Consider the following 15856-nt stretch of genomic DNA (forward strand, 5'->3'; position numbering starts at 1 on the left):
TATTTTCCCCCCTGCTTATTCATGTCGTACTGTAACATAGGTATGTTTTGAAAACATAATGCCGAAGATATTTTTTCTTATATTTCGGGTACAGTTACACAAACTGCAGGAAAAAAAAATACTTCCCCTTATAAAACCTCAGTGCAAGGTGCACTTCTGCAAAGTTTTTCAAGGTGGTTGGCAAGAGTAGGTGGTTTGAAGCATCTTGTTTTGTTGATTTAAGCTCCTTTATTTTCTTCAGTCTCTTTATGTAGACTGACTCTGTGATGCTGAGATCAGGGCTCTGTGGGGGCCTTACCATCTGTTGCAAGCCTCCTTGTGTTGCTGCAGTAGACAGTTCTTTATGACAGGCTCATTCTCTTGCTGCAGAAGGATTTTTGAACCCATTATTTGACTTCCTGATGGTATTTCATGATGGCTAAGATCTGCCCGAATCATTAGAGAAATCACTAACTCCGACCTAAACCCCAGCTGCATTTGCACAAATTCTGCCTCTAACGTGAGTAAATGGCATCATCCTTTCCTGCTTTTTACATTAAGACTTGCTGTCATTTATTTCAGTGCAGTTCCTTTTTTTTATGTGTAAAATAGAAACCTGTGGGTCTGTTTTCACCTCCGCGGAACGTATATTGTGCATTTACTGTAATGACTATATTGAAGGATGTGGCGAGCCAGATGTGACCCGTTTTTAGATGAGGGGTTGAGGCTGGGGCAGCGAAAAAGGGCAAAGCTGGCGCCCGAAGCAGAGCCCTGCCTATGTTTAGCCAAAAAAAGCATGTCAGGCGTTTCAATTTTTAAAACGCTATTATGTAATCTGAGCTGCCCCAAAAAAGGTGCGGCAGGCCATAGGCACCATAAAGCGAAAGCAAGCCTAAAAAGAAATATACAGCATGCTTTTCAGCTCAAAGAAAATCAGTAAATTGAAGAAAAAACAAAAAAACAAAACTCTGCATTTTGAATGTACAGACAGATGCTGAACACCTGGCTTTGCCTTGTGGCTCATCTTTCTCACCACCTGTGTCTGATTAGTGGCAGCAGCGAACGACTGCAGCCTGTATCCTGTAGTGTGCATTATTGAACACACAGCTTGTCTCCTGCAGCATTTGTTTAACTTCACACTCCTCTTACAATGAGGATTACTCTCATCCCGACCCCTCAACCCCCGACCCTTGTGTTTCATTTATCTATTTCTCAAGGTGATAATTAGTCTGTAACAAATTTAAAAATAACTGTTCGGTTTGGGGTTTGGGGCTCGGTGCTCGATTTGTGACGATTAAAGTCAGCCTGCTGCTCTCTGGGTAAGAGGTCTGAGCCAAAGTGGACTGGAATGCCTTTCAGATATTTAGTCATTCTGGGCCAGCAGTAAGTCTTTGAGGAAAATGTGAACAAAACTGAGAGTTAAGCCTCACACCATGGTGAGGAAAGAAGTCTTTTCAATCTGAGAAAAAGAGGCGCCGCGTAAAAACCTTATTTTAGTCAGCGACGGGTCTGTTCCTCTTCTTTCAAAACTCCAAGAGAAAGAGTGAAGGGTAGGGAAAGAGCGTCTCGTTTGCTGTGCGAGAGAAAGACGTGTTAAACTCCTTTCTGTACTTTTAAAGCTGAAGTAGAGCAAGTGTGTTTTGGATCAATGCCCCCACATATTTAAATTTCACACCACACCAGATTTGTTTGGGTTTTTTTTGGTTTTTGCCTGTATCGTTGACTTTTTCTCTCTCATAACCAATACCGGAGTTTGTCCACTCTGTCTAGCTGGTTGGGGTATTCTGATGATGTTGTCCTGTTTGAATCTTTCAATTTACTGCGCTGACAGCACTGTTTGCTTAGTGGTTGCTCTGCCCCGAGGAGCAGTGGTGCTCGTGTGTTTGGAGAAGGCTCAGTTTGTTGTGCTTTCGAGAGCTAGATTTAGCCTTCCTGCTTTGCTTGTCCCCTTGCCAGCCACCCTAGAAGCCCACCCCCCCACAAGAAGGAAGGAAAATGCAGTCTTGATATCTTAGAATGAAAAGAGTGAGCAAAGAGCCAGAGAGCTAAGATCCAACCATTAAACAGCAGGGTGGGGGGAGAGGACACACAGTCAAGCTACATATTACTGAAATAAACTTTTATGATGTAAATTTTTGTAAAAAAAAAAAAAAAAAAAAGCACAGCTAATACTCAGATGTGGTTGCCTGTACAAAGAAAATTCAGATAGCCTAACTGAAAATTGTCCCACTGTGGTACTTGTGAGTCACCCACAGGTGCGCTTCGAGTGGCAGGTTAATGTGTTGTTTGCCACCTGCGGAGCAAAGTGTTTATAGGATGGCTGTCAGAAAGAGGGGAAAAAACAGCTGTGAAGTGCAGCATTGTTCCCTTTGCCGCTCGGCTGCCTGCCGTTGCTGTGCCTGCTCTTTTGCTGCCCATCATCTTTTTTTTGACAGGGCTGCGTTGAGTAGCCACATCATAATACAGACCCCCCCTCGCTGTCCCCTCTCTGTCCTCTCTTAGCCTTAGCGAAGGCTGTGCTGTTGCTGTGTTAATTTTTGGTGTCCTAGTTGTTTGGGGTTTTGTTTTCCTTTGGCAGGGCAGGCAAGGGGGGTGTGGGGTAGGGGAGGGTCGAGGGTCAGGATCTGGGCGCTTCATCCAAGAATATGTCATGTGGCTCAAGAGCATCACCAGTGAGGGCCCGTGAGGACATGGTCATGAGTTTACATTTACAGTATATGTGACGCCTTTGATTAGATTCTTCTTTTCTGTACAATTTGCTTTTACGTTCTCATTTTTAAACGTCTGAAGTATTTCAAATGCAATAAAAGGCAGTGGGGTAGAATTGGTTTTCTCTGCAGTGAGCCTCATTCTGGCTCGCATAAAGCTCCTTTTATCTTTTATTGTAGCACCGGCAGGATCTCGTTATTTGTATTTGTGTTTTTATTGGTGCATTAAGAATCCATTTGACTAGCAATATGGGGGGAAAGTGTGAACTATTCAGTGGAAAACCCTTGCAGCCAAACAGACTTTGGGCTCTGGGACAGCCTAATCCAGACCCAGATCATGACTCCCTCTCAATCAGCTTGTCTCCTTTCTACTGGTGGAGAGGGAATGCAGATGAGGAAGCAGTTTCCAGGATGAATCATTCAGCATTCATCTTGTGAAAGAAAAAAAAAATCTTAAAGTTGCAAAATTATGAGAGAGTCCTAAATGACACATACAACATTCTCCTCATAAATCACAAAGCGCCAGCTGCCCTGTCATCACTTTGCTCCTGTGCCCCGTGGCCCTTACCCTTTACTGTTACCCCAGCTCTCCCTCCACGTGGCTGTACCACAGCTCAGGTCAGGCTTCGCACGTGACACTGCTTACAGCACTGTGGCTCAGCCTGTTTTGTAGGGGGTCACAGCCGATTTGTATGATCCAAACAATGGCCTTAGTTCTTTGTTCACCATCCCACTACCATTGCCCCCCTCTGCCCTCATTCCCTTGGACTGGAAAAGTCCATGTGATCTACCTCAGTGTGTAGCGGCTTAGAGACTCCACTGGTACAAGGTGTATGAAATCCTGTATGCCTCAGCCTGCTTTTGATTGGTGCTTAAAGAAGAAAAGCTTTGTTTGGCTCCAGCTGTGACCGCCAGGTGCTTATACTGATTCTGCAGATTAAAAAAGGGGTAAATCATAAAATAGATGGTTACTTCAGCTCTCATATTGCATTGCAGTTTTAAATTTTTAAGGCATATGGAAGAAATGACATCTGTCCTGTATCTGCTGATGCCTCCGTGACGTCTGTAGTGGAGAAACTAGGTCTTGGAACAAATTCTGATTCTCCACAGGAAAAGAATAGTCAAACTCCCCAAATGCAGTTTTTAACCACCGTCAGCATCACAATGCAGGCACTAAGATACTTTTTCTTTTTCGTGGACCCCCGTATTGAGATAGAGAATAGTTGAATCTGTACCCAGTAGCCCTGTGCAGGTCTTTCAGTGAACTAGTGAATGAGCTCTGTACAAAAATAGAGCAGAGGAAACTTCTTAAAGGAAAAAAGGTTCGGGCCTGCTAACTTGGCTCACTCACTGTAGAGGAATGTTGATTAAAAAACCCTGTTTAATTCAAATTAGAAATGCCTTTTTCTACCGCGGCACCTTCGCCTGGTGCCAGCTTGAAGAAGAATTGAGCCTTGTGGGTTTCTGGCCACTTCCTGTGGATGAGGTGTTTCACATGGCCTTCTGTGTCTTCTCTCTCTCGCTCTCTCTTTTTATTTCTGTCTGCCTCTCTGTCTCACTCTCTCTCTCTCTCTCTGCCTCCGTCACGTTACCTCGCCTTTGGAGGACAAATCATTTTTTATGTGCTGTTTAAAGAAGGAAAGTGAGTAGGCATAACAACGTGGAAGAAAGGCAGAGCCAACAGTTTAACTTTTCACATATACAGAAAAAGCATCTGTAGCATATAGGCAAGCAGTCTGGTTGAAGTCGGTGCGTTAAGCGAGGAACAAAACTTAATTCCTACCACTTGTATATGTCATAACACTAAACACAAGAAATAATTTTTTTTTCCCCATTTTTAGGTTATTGTTTTATTAATGAACGAAACTTAAAGGATCAGTTTGAAACTTCTTTCTTGGCATGAGTTGATGGGAAATTTGATCCCGGTCTCGAGTGTGTTTGTGCTAAATGCAGAGCTGGGACAGAGCTTCGCATGAAGATTTGAAGCAGAGGGAAATTTTTACAGTAGTCAAGCTGTCTCAAAAAATGTCCATCCATCCATCCATTCACTTCCGCTTATCCTTTTCAGGGTCGCGGGGGGCGCTGGAGCCTATCCCAGCTGTCATAGGGCGAGAGGCGGGGTACACCCTGGACAGGTCGCCAGTCTGTCGCAAGGCTAACACACAGGGACAGACAACCATTCGCACTCACATTCATTTGCACATTCACACCTAGTGACAATTTGGGTTATCCAATTAACCTATCCCCACAAGCTGCATGTCTCGAAATATCACTAATCTTAACTGGAAAGTAGTTTAAGCAACTCGGCTGGAGCTTCATTCTGGTATTGATTTTCTCATTTAACTCTTGGAAAGAAGGAAAAAATGCTTTCTAAATGCCAAACTATCCCTTGAGTAGAACCGTCTCACCATCTATCACATTTCAAACACAAGTATGAAATCTAATTAAAGCATTTGTTCTCAGCTATAGCCTAATTCTGCTGCAAACTGGATGTTATTACTGTGATGATAAAAGTTACAAGAGCTGCCGAAAGTTGTGGATTATTGCTTCAAAATATGCTGAAAGGAGTTTGGAGATACCAGCCAAAGTTCTGGGCACACATAGAGGGTTTGTACCAGGGTTATGCTGAGTCATTTAGTCTGTGGGGGGAAAAAAAGTCTGGTCAGAGTTACAAAACAGCAAACTCAATCCCCAAAAAAGGAAAAAGGGGTTCCTTAGCAAAGGGGTTTGTCAGCATATGTTCTTTCTATATCCAGTTAAAGTTTTATGAATTTACTTTTCAAAGGTCAACATGTTTTCCTTCCCAGAAATCCCAAAGTTCTTTCCTTAGCACACACTCACATCGGGACTACATGCCAGAGCTCTGGTGTGATTATTGTTGCTGTTTTGCCTTTTGGAGAGAGCTGTGTGCACACTGCAGATTCAGTGAAGGCAGTCATTTGGCTAGTCCAAGCTAGGATAGTGGTGTGTTTTTATAGTTCCTCCTACTTTTCTTTAGTGGCCATCTTTTGCTGCCTCAGTGGTGCTTTGGATGCTTGCTGTGTCTTTCTGCCAGTTAAGTTGGCAAGCAGGAAAAATGCATGGTCATCCACGATAAAGAAGTACTAGAGGAAAAAACATTAGATTTTTTTAAATGTAATCTTTCCTGTTTGCATTACACAGAGGAGACACTTAATGTTTCACAAAACAACAGCCAGTGTAAGAACAGGATCTTATGTAGCGAGGTTTCCCAACTCTAAAACCTCAGATATTACAACATGCAGCTCTGATTAAATCATCAATTACTCAGCACAGTGACTGGGTCAGGTGTACTCTACAGTGTATCTAGACAAAAGGTATTCTTTAAAGGTTATAAGATATAATAGTACCTATATAGGTTGATTCACTGAAAGCCAGACTATGGATTCTTTATTCTTGTAGATGTTTTGTGTTGAATCCAACAGCAGTGGTACTCTCCACAGACATTTAGGAATGGATAGCTTAACTCAGGAGGTGGCAGAGAAGGATTTTGTGTTCCTTCGGTCTGACAAATGTAGTGCCCGAGGACTTTGTCAGAAAGTCTGTCATCTACTGCTAGAACAAAAGGGCAGTATTTTTGTGAAGACTGATTTTAAAGCATTCCTGCTTTACTGCACGGTTTATAGTCGAGAGAAAATTGATGAAAGAGATAAAGGGACAAGGCTTATGATGAAGATCCAGAGGGTAAGATTATTCTTGGGCTGTGCTGTATGAGCCTCTGTGGCTTGAGACAAAGCTGCTTTCAACAAGTGTTTGCAATGGCACAGCTGAAGGTGTTTCCACAGATGAGGTGATACAGTACAATTTTGGTATCCATCACACTTGTGTTTATTCCTGCCGTGAGTGATTCGTTCTTATTGGAAACCCAAGCAGAGTGACTTCTCTTATTTAGTTTAACTATGTAGGCACTAAATATACAAGTGATACCAATTATAAATGGAACCAATTAATCTTTCTTTGGGTTATATTCCTATGTTGAATAAACTAAAGTAGATCTATCTATATACGTACAGATTATTCAGTACAAATCATTCATGCAGACAACTAATCAGCCAATCACATTGCACCATCTCAAAGCATTAAGGCATGAATACATGAGCAAGATGACCCGCTGTAGTTAAAATTGAGCATCATAATGGGAAAGAAACGTGATTTGAGTGACTTCGAACACGGCACGATTGTTGATGCCAGATGGGCCGGTCTGAATTATTTCTGCTGTGATTTTCCCACACAGCCATCTCTCAGGTGCGTTGCTGATGTCAAAAGACAGAGGAGAATGGCCAGACTGCTTCCAGCTCATAGAAAGCCAATAGTAACTCAAATAATCACTTGTTACAACCAAGATATGCAGAACAGCATCTCTGAATGCACAACAGGTCGAACCCCGAAGCAGCAGAGACATCACTTGGTTCTATTCCTGCCAACTGAGAACAGGAAACTGCGGCTACAATTCACAAGTTTACCCAAACAGTAGAAGATTGGTAAAAATGTCATTTGGTCTCATGAGTCTCAGTTTCTGCTGCGACACTCAGATGGTAGTGTGATAATTTGGCATATACAACGTAAACTCATGGAGCCATCCTGCCTTGTATAAACATTTGAGGCTGCCAATCTGTTATATTGGTATCGGGGCTATTTTCTTGGCACACTTTGGGTCCCTTAGTAGCAACTGAGCATCATTTAAACACCAAAGCCTACCTGAGGATTGCTGATGATGATGTTCATCAATTTAAGACCACAGTGTATCCATTTTCTGATGCTTGCGTCCAGCGGGATGTGTCACTAAGCTCAAATTATGTCAAATTGATTTCTTGAACATCACAATGAGTTAATTTTGCTCAAATGGCCTCATGATTCACCAGATCTGTTTAGTAGGGCAACATTTAGGATGTGGTGGAACAGGAGACTCTCATCATAGATATGCAAATTTACAGCAACTGCATGAATCTATCATGTCGATACGGACCAAAATCTCAGGAATGTTTCCAACGCTTTGCTAAGTCTATGACTAACCTAAGAAGCCTGAACCAAAAATCCAAATTTTCTGAAAATGGAGCATTTATTGAAGCTTCCGACAAATGTTATATATAAAAAGAAATCATATTTGCTACATCCCAGATTTTGTCTGCAATTTATTGCTATTTATATAAATTAATTCATAGAATATGTATTAGTGGGAACCTTCTGAAAAGTACTGTCAACTTTGAAATTGTTTGGATGAGAGGTTATTAAATTCAGAGTTTAACATTTACAAAGTGTACTTGTACTGCATCTGCATCCATCTGTGGCATTTACTTCCACAAACTGTGACACCAGAAATTTGACTTCCTGTATGCAGAAGGATTTTCAGCCACCACTGGAAATTGGAGCAAACTGCAGCGAGCGCTAAAATTTGGGAACAAAAATTCAAAGAAGGATGTTAGTAAAACACATTGTTACAGAAAAAGGAGAATGAAACCGACATGTGGAAATAGTAAAGACTAAGCTGGCATTAACAACTACAACTTAACATTGTCAGTCAACCGTGTTTGTGTTTGTCTTCCCTCAGGTCCACACAGCACGGTATCACGATGCCCTCCCAATGAATACCAGTGTGGGGGAACAGAGCTGTGCATCCACATGAGCAAACTGTGCAATGGGGTCTCAGACTGCACTGATGGCTGGGATGAAGGACCACACTGCAGAGGTATCACTTAAGCCACATTTTTATACCCCCCCCCCCCCCCCCCCCCCCCCAAAAAAAAAAAAAAAAAAATCCCTACACACACAGATGAGGATAAAAACTTAGCTCCCTATGAAAGCTTTTGTCTTTGGAACGCATAAATTATTTCTATTTGCACACAATAACCGAATTACTTCAGAAAAAAAAAGAAAGATTACTAAGGTCCGTATTATTAGCCTCCTGAAAAACTGACCTTTTTATGGAAAGCTGAGGGTTATCTTCCAGTTTACACACAGTATAAATAGGTCATTAAGACTTGAGCACTGACCCTGGCAGTTTCTGGTTTTTGTAAAGTGAAATAATGAAAGTGTCCAAAATTAAACTTTTTTTTTTTTTGGATGTTTGGAAAACTATGTTGAAAACTTCTTGTTCTTAACTACATACAATTTTCATAGGGAAGCTCATAATTCTGCCCTCGTCTATGATATGCAATATGGTTGTATAAGACTGTGTAGGTTAATATTACAGATGTGGATCTGTGTGAAACTAATGGTGTCTGACTGTCTTTTTACTTATTTATTGTACAGTCTTCACCCATGATATGTGCATGCCGTGAAGCACCGCTGACATCGCAGCAACATGTTGATTTACCACATTCATGTTATAACATTGGATTGTGCTGCCATCTGCGTATGTTCCCACCGGTTCTGTGTGCTGTATTTTGCGGCTGTGTGTATTTTTAGAGCTTTAAAGTCTTTATGATTTGAATTAGGGAAGCAGTGATTTTGAAACCAGAAACTGGGAAGTAATTTATGATGACTCCAAGGAATGTGACATTTCTTTTTTAAGAATTTGCTGATTGAGCTCAAAAGAGCTTCAAAAAATAGAATTTAATTGTGCAAAACACTTTTACATTATTGGAGGAAAGGGTAAAGATCTAAAAGGAACTCAACCTGGGGACTTTAACTTAAAGGTCAGCAGAGGAACAGAATTGATGATGGACTATCAATCAGACTGCTTTATGTGGCGCTGGTCAAAAGTCAGCACACATCACAAACCCAGCATCACTCACCTGTCCTCTGGAGTGTCTTTAATAATCGTAGCTGTCAATAATGGTAGAGTTTTACTGCGGAGGACACACACCGAAACCTGCCATTCTCACATCCAGCCTGTACAAAAATCCCACTCCTGCTGGATGAAAATATTTAATTGATATTTCAATATTCGTTTCAAAGCTGTGAGATTTGGCTTCTTAGATTCTGAACTAAATATCTAACCTCGTCGTCTTGCTCACCACCTCGCTCACCTAAGAGTCCGTCTGTCATTCTTTTCCTTTATTCTTTTCTGGGTGTCCCCAATACTCTTAGTTAAAAATGAGCTGGGATTAAATATTTATTGAAGAAACACAGAAAGAGCCACTGGGAGAGGCATCAAATTTTCATGCGCTTTCAGGTTGGCTAGACTTCGTTACGGTGTGTGTGTGTGTGTGTGTGTGTGTGTGTGTGTGTGTGTGTGTGTGTGTGTGTGTAGGTGTGTGTAGGTGTGTGTGTGTGTGTGTGTAGGTGTGTGTGTTCACCTCATAATTGTGATGAAACTGTCAACATATGGGATGCCCCTGTATCCAGGGGTACCTTCTGCACTATTAAAAAAAAGAAAGAAGAAGAAAGAAATCATTTTGGGGCCTGTGACTTGGGGTTAAAGTTAAACTTAAGGGTTAAAGTTGGAATTGCATCTTTATTTGATGACTTTTTAAGCTTTTTTTTGAGACATCAGGTGTTACATTTAAGAGTCATCTGACTGATTTTAAGGTTGCATTCTGCATTTTATGTAATTCAAAATAAATATTTTGCCGTGTCTGTCACCGTAGGTTGTTTACATTGTTGCCCATGTTGGTTTTCTAAACTAATCTCAGTTGCTCGGCGCTCAGACTTGTTTTGGAAAATTCCGAGCATGTCTGTAATTTCAACTGTGGCTGTCCCAGCAAGTCTCTTGAGAGCAGGAGAAAGACTGGTGTATTCATAGGATTGTCAGCAGGACAGTGGTTACACGGGGGAATTCATCCCTTTCTCATGTAGGGGTCTGGGGTAACATCTTTAAAAATGCACAAACCAAAAAAATCTGCTGATTTGTGTGGTTTCTTCTCTGTTTCCCGCTTAGTGCTTACAGATGAAGTTTATTTTTTATTTAAGAAATTCATTCGGTCAGTAGTTCAGAGGTTTGCACAGCACTGCGACAGACTCGTGGGATTTTGTCTCAGAAATGCGACACTTTGACTGCGCCTCTTCTCTTTCTAGAGGTGTTTTTTTTAGTGTGAAGAGTCTTCCAGTGTTTCTGGGAAAAGTGAATCACTTGTGACTGATAGATCTCAGCTTGGTTTGACATGGCTGTGCGTTTGTTTGACTATGACTCATGTCTAGATTTATATCTCATGGCGTGTTCCCTGCTCTTTTGAAAGCTCTCCTGATGTTATGTTTGTACTCTTTTTATCTCAGACGTGTACGTAGCCTTGGAGATGGTCTGTGATAACACTGAGACATTGATTTTGAATGCTAGGTGGGAATATTTGGTTATTTTCTTTTATGTCTCTTCTCTTACTCACTTAGAACTAAAACAATCAAACTTAAGATCACTAGAATATATATGTTATACTTTAGTGATTTGAAGCATTACCTTTGAGTTGACCTGAAGATTAAGAGTTCCAGAGAAATAACTTTAGTGAAATGGGTTACATTTCTCCCAATTTAGAGTTTACTTTGCAGCTACCCCTGTAATCATTAGTATCAGTTCGCCAGTTGCACTTGGCACTGCTGTTAAATTTACTTTCTACTTTTGAATTACCCAAGGGTAATGTGACAAACCATAAAGTCCAAACAGCATATAGGCACAGATGCCTCATACCAACAGTAAAGCACAGTAGTGGATGGATGGCGATTTGGGCTTGCTGTGCAGCCACAGGACCTGGGCACATTGAAATCATTGAGTTGGGCATGAACTCCTCTGTGTACCAAAGTATTCTGGAGTCAAATGCTTTGTGAAAGCTTAAACTTCCCCAGAATGGGTCATACAACAAGTCAATGATCTGAAGCACAGCAACATATCTACAACAGAATAGCTGAAAAGGCAAACAATGAAGTTAAAATCTACCCAAAGTCCAGATTTCAACTTGACTGAAATACTGTGGCGGGTCCTTAAACGAATGCCTCCAAACCTCAATGAACTGAAGCAATGGTGGAAAGAAGAATGGCCCAGTATTTCTTCACTATGATGTGAGAAACGGATGAAGTCATATAGGAAACAACTCTTCCAAATTATTGCTGCCAAGCTACTTAAACATGGAGTGTGCTTAGTTTTTCACAGGACTGCACAGAGTCGTGCGAAAACCTTTTTCATATGACTGTATACGTATGTTTGAGTTTTGTCTCTGTAAGTTTAAAACATTTCTCGTCACATTAGGGCGAGGCTGGTACATTAGTTGTTACTAGATGTTCGATACATTCGTTTGACCAAGTCTCATGATTCCTCCGTTGAGCTGAACAGTCAAAGTTTGATCCTGAAAACTCCTTAATGCAACAGCAGAATTATAATGGGAACCATTTGTACCATTTACACAAACACAGTCATATTTTGAATAAACCCCCCTGTATCTATTTTTCTACTGAGAACCACTTGTTGTTGTTGACTCTTTTTTTTTTTATCTTACTTCCAGTTATTGTTGATTTGATTTATTTTTGAGGGGTTTTTTTGGGTTGTTTTTGTTTTCAGGGACATGTTGAGGCACAGAGCAGCCAAGGAAACTGTAGATCACGTCTCTGTCAGTTCTAATGTCTTAACTGATGATATAACTGAGCTGACTATAAATTTTTCATGCCCATTATTTATGTTCTTCACAGTCGGGAGGAAGCCACAGAGGGTGAAATTGAACAATTTAGCAATGCACATCAAGATTTTATGCAGTTAAGCACCCTGCTGAGCTCTAAAAAGAAAGCGTACGATAGCAGATTCAGCAGCACCTGTGCCTGATACCTACAGGCATTCTCTAAGCTCTGTGTCTTCTGATAGACAGTACTGAGCGAGATGAACGGAAGCTGAGTGATCACAGTATAATATCTGAGTGTATAGTGATATGTTGAAGGGATTATTGCATAATTATTACAAATCCCTTTCCCCGTTAAAACCACCGAGGAAGCATTTTCAGTGCAGTAGCAATATAAGTAACAGGAGACGAACATGATTAACCCTAGAACACTATCGCTAAAAATAGTAACACCATCACTAACGCCGGGTGATTTTTACCCAATATAATATACCCAACAAAAAGTACTTGTCATCAAAATATATAAAATATATGACAACACATGACAAATTAGAGGGGTTTTCTTTTATTTTCAGCTGTGCCATATCTAACAAAATGGAAAAAAAAGTTTCATGGGGGGACCCTAAAAAATGCTCCAAAATTTCTGGAAAATTAGCAGTTGGAGAACAAAACAAATCCTAAACAAAAATATAATGATGCTGGAAACTTGGTCTTTGGTCCACCCATTCCTGGGATATTTGAGTCTTCCCTGGTGAAGGCACAGTCTCCTTGACACGCGAACAGCTGCAGGAGAGAGAAACAAAAAATGGCATTTTTTGAGTGGGTAAAAATGACCAGTTGACTAAAATATTTGTTTTTACCATATGAATTCCCTTGGAAATCACTACTTGTTGATAGTTATTCATAACCACTGCACTAAATAAGGATAACATGCAAATTCCAGGACCACTCTTACTTACCTATTCCTTACATGCAGTCAGTACACACAGGGTAGTAATGGCGTGGACACACCGGTCGACGGCAGACATGGCACCTGTATCGCGTCTTCCTGTCCAAGCCTGTGGGGCACACCTCACTAAGGGACCACTGCTTTCTGCTGCCACTGGTCGTGCCTCACCTTCAAGAGTGCCAGGGGTAGGGATGTCGAGCACGCTACAGATCAGGACTCTGAGTTGACGTGACAGATTTAAAGAGGGGAGCCTCTGCTCTGCCCATGGTTTGATGAGTGCCAATGCCAAAGCCTGCATATAAGGCCTCCTCTGCATTTGGTTTTCATTGCATTCTCATTGTGAATGATCCATGAGTTTATCACATCAGCATTGATCATGCCATAGAACACGCAAAGGGGCCATCTCTTGGTTTTTCTTCCACAACCATAGTGAGCGCACATCTGGTCAAAAGTATCGACACCTCCCTTTGTTTTGTTGTCAAATTCAATCACTTCGGGCCTACGAGTGGGTCCTATGCTTGGTTGTGTATGCATGGATGACAGGAGCAGTACAACCTTCTTTTTTGAAGCTTTGTCAGGGAGGAAGGACACCAAGGTTAGTTCTTTGGTAAAGGGAAATGCACTGGAGCCTGGCGCGTGATTTTCTTTAACTTTCATCACTTGTGGGATCTGTCTTTTGTTTGCTTTTATTGTTCCCACTAAGGTCATGCCACAGCTAGCTACATAACATAGCTTTTAGATTAAAAAAAAGAAAAGAAAAAGAAATCTAATCAGCTAACAATTGCCAAGTTAAACAAACCTTACCTCTGTGTTACTCACTAGCTGAGATGCCAAAGACACTAAACCTGCAACAGGGTGACAGCTGTAGTTGAAGAGGGACAGTAAATATGGTGAGCCTGAATGTTGTCACCCTTGAAATGCGGCAAGATCACCTGATTTTATACACTAACACTATCACCGGGTGAAATCCACCCAAAACCTACTTTACCCTCTATCACTATTGCCAGGTGAAATTCACCCGAACACATGCCTGTAGGGAAAAAGCGGGATTTGGGGTAGGGAAACACCCACGCCTTCAAAGACGTCAAAGACAATGCTGAAGCTACCCAGAGACCCACCACACTCAGACAAACGCAACATATTGAAAATTATGTAAATACATTTGCTCGGGTGAAAATCACCCGGCGATAGTGTTCTAGGGTTAAAAGCTGTCGTTTGTTTTTAGTGTTCATTTATTCATCATTCCTCTCTTCCGTTGCTCTCTTTCCTTTTATTTCAGAGTATATCACCAACTGCTCTCACATGGGCTGTAAGGAACATTGTGCCGTTACTCCGGCAGGGCCTGCTTGTTACTGTAAGACTGGCTATGAGATCAGCCCAGATGGAAAGACATGCAAAGGTGAGTTCCTATAAATTCCGATAGTCAAGTATGGACCGCAAGTGTCTAATCATCGTGTCACGGCAGAAAAACAGTCTGTGATTCATCTTTCTGTCCTATGCGCACATTTTTTTAGTAATAAACATGTTGTTTACAAAGCCAAACCAAAGTTTATTCAGGTTTTATAGAAGCCAAACTGAGTGCGGGTGGGTTGGGTGCTGAGAAACATGTGGAGCATTTCCTGCAAAAGTCTGTCTTGAAAATGTTGCATTTTGGCAGGTTTTTGGAGGACTTACTGGCAATGATGAGCAACACTTGTAAATCCCATTTATATCATGGTTATTTTTGCAACAAACCTGGTGTCTATCTACAAATACTCACACCTTTAAGAAATTAGAAGCCAGTGGGAACATGAAAAACAAATGAGAGATGTATTTGCCAGCTTAAGGAAACTGAAAGTAAATATTAATCAGCATTTTTTCTTAAAATTATACAGTCAAGTTTTTATCCTTTTATGTTGTCCTTTCATTTCTGAGCTGTTGATGCTATTTGGTGTATTTACTGACTAATAACACCATCTGCGGTTTCTTGGATTCAGACTTTGATGAGTGCAGCCTGTACGGGACCTGCAGTCAGAACTGCACTAACACCGAAGGATCCTACACCTGTTCCTGTGTGGAAGGCTACCTGTCTCAGCCAGACAACCGCTCCTGCAAGGCCAAGAATGGCGAGTACAGTCAGGCAGCAGTAGAACTGTAGAGTGAAGCAGGTTGTCTCAGTGCATATTGATGATCTCCTCGCGTTCCTTCTGTTTACTCTTAGTTATGTCCGTCTTTCTTTCCAGTGCCAGTAGAGCGTCTTCCTGTCCTGTTGATCGCCAATTCCCAGAACATAAACGCCACCTTTCTGAGCGGCACCACAGTCAACAATCTGCTGTCTACCAGCACCAAACAAACCACCGCCATGGACTTCCTTTATGCTGAGGAAAAGGTCTGCTGGATCCATGTGGGAGACTCCCCCTCGTCCACAAACCTCAAATGTGCCTTCATCCCCAATCTGAAGAGCTTCACGGACGAGAGAATCATCAATATCTCCTTCAGCCTGCACCGTAAGTACAGCGCAGCATCACAGCTAAACCATTTAATGTTTATAATGTTTTCAAATTACGCTTTAAATGCTTTTCAAATTATTCAATGAGCTACAGAACTTGCTCCAAAAACTCAGCACAGTATTATCTGCATAGTCCAGAGCGTGCACCAGAAAATGGTCTTCTATAGCCTTCTCTCACACTTTACTCACACTTTAATATGGGAATGTATTATTTATGTGTTTGTATTGTAATTCTGTT

The 15856-nt window shown here is 41.4% G+C and overlaps 1 protein-coding gene across 2 annotated transcripts in view; it reads left to right on the forward strand.

Annotated features, from left to right (window-relative positions):
- lrp1aa (low density lipoprotein receptor-related protein 1Aa) overlaps positions 1 to 15856 on the forward strand; it is a 102003-nt gene that overhangs the window by 24295 nt on the left and 61852 nt on the right. For both annotated transcript variants that reach the window (XM_086292174.1, XM_086292175.1), the window contains exons 3-6: positions 8254 to 8391; positions 14410 to 14529; positions 15107 to 15235; positions 15353 to 15616. In XM_086292174.1, the coding sequence (XP_086148300.1) occupies positions 8254 to 8391; positions 14410 to 14529; positions 15107 to 15235; positions 15353 to 15616 (651 nt within the window). The remainder of the gene's footprint in view (positions 1 to 8253; positions 8392 to 14409; positions 14530 to 15106; positions 15236 to 15352; positions 15617 to 15856) is intronic.

This window comes from Aulonocara sp. 'chitande type north' Nkhata Bay, linkage group LG5 (genome assembly GCF_057382095.1).
Source record: "Aulonocara sp. 'chitande type north' Nkhata Bay isolate Kocher_YH1m ecotype deep benthic linkage group LG5, A_spYH_male_GT1.1, whole genome shotgun sequence".
Taxonomy (NCBI): Eukaryota; Metazoa; Chordata; class Actinopteri; order Cichliformes; family Cichlidae; genus Aulonocara; species Aulonocara sp. 'chitande type north' Nkhata Bay.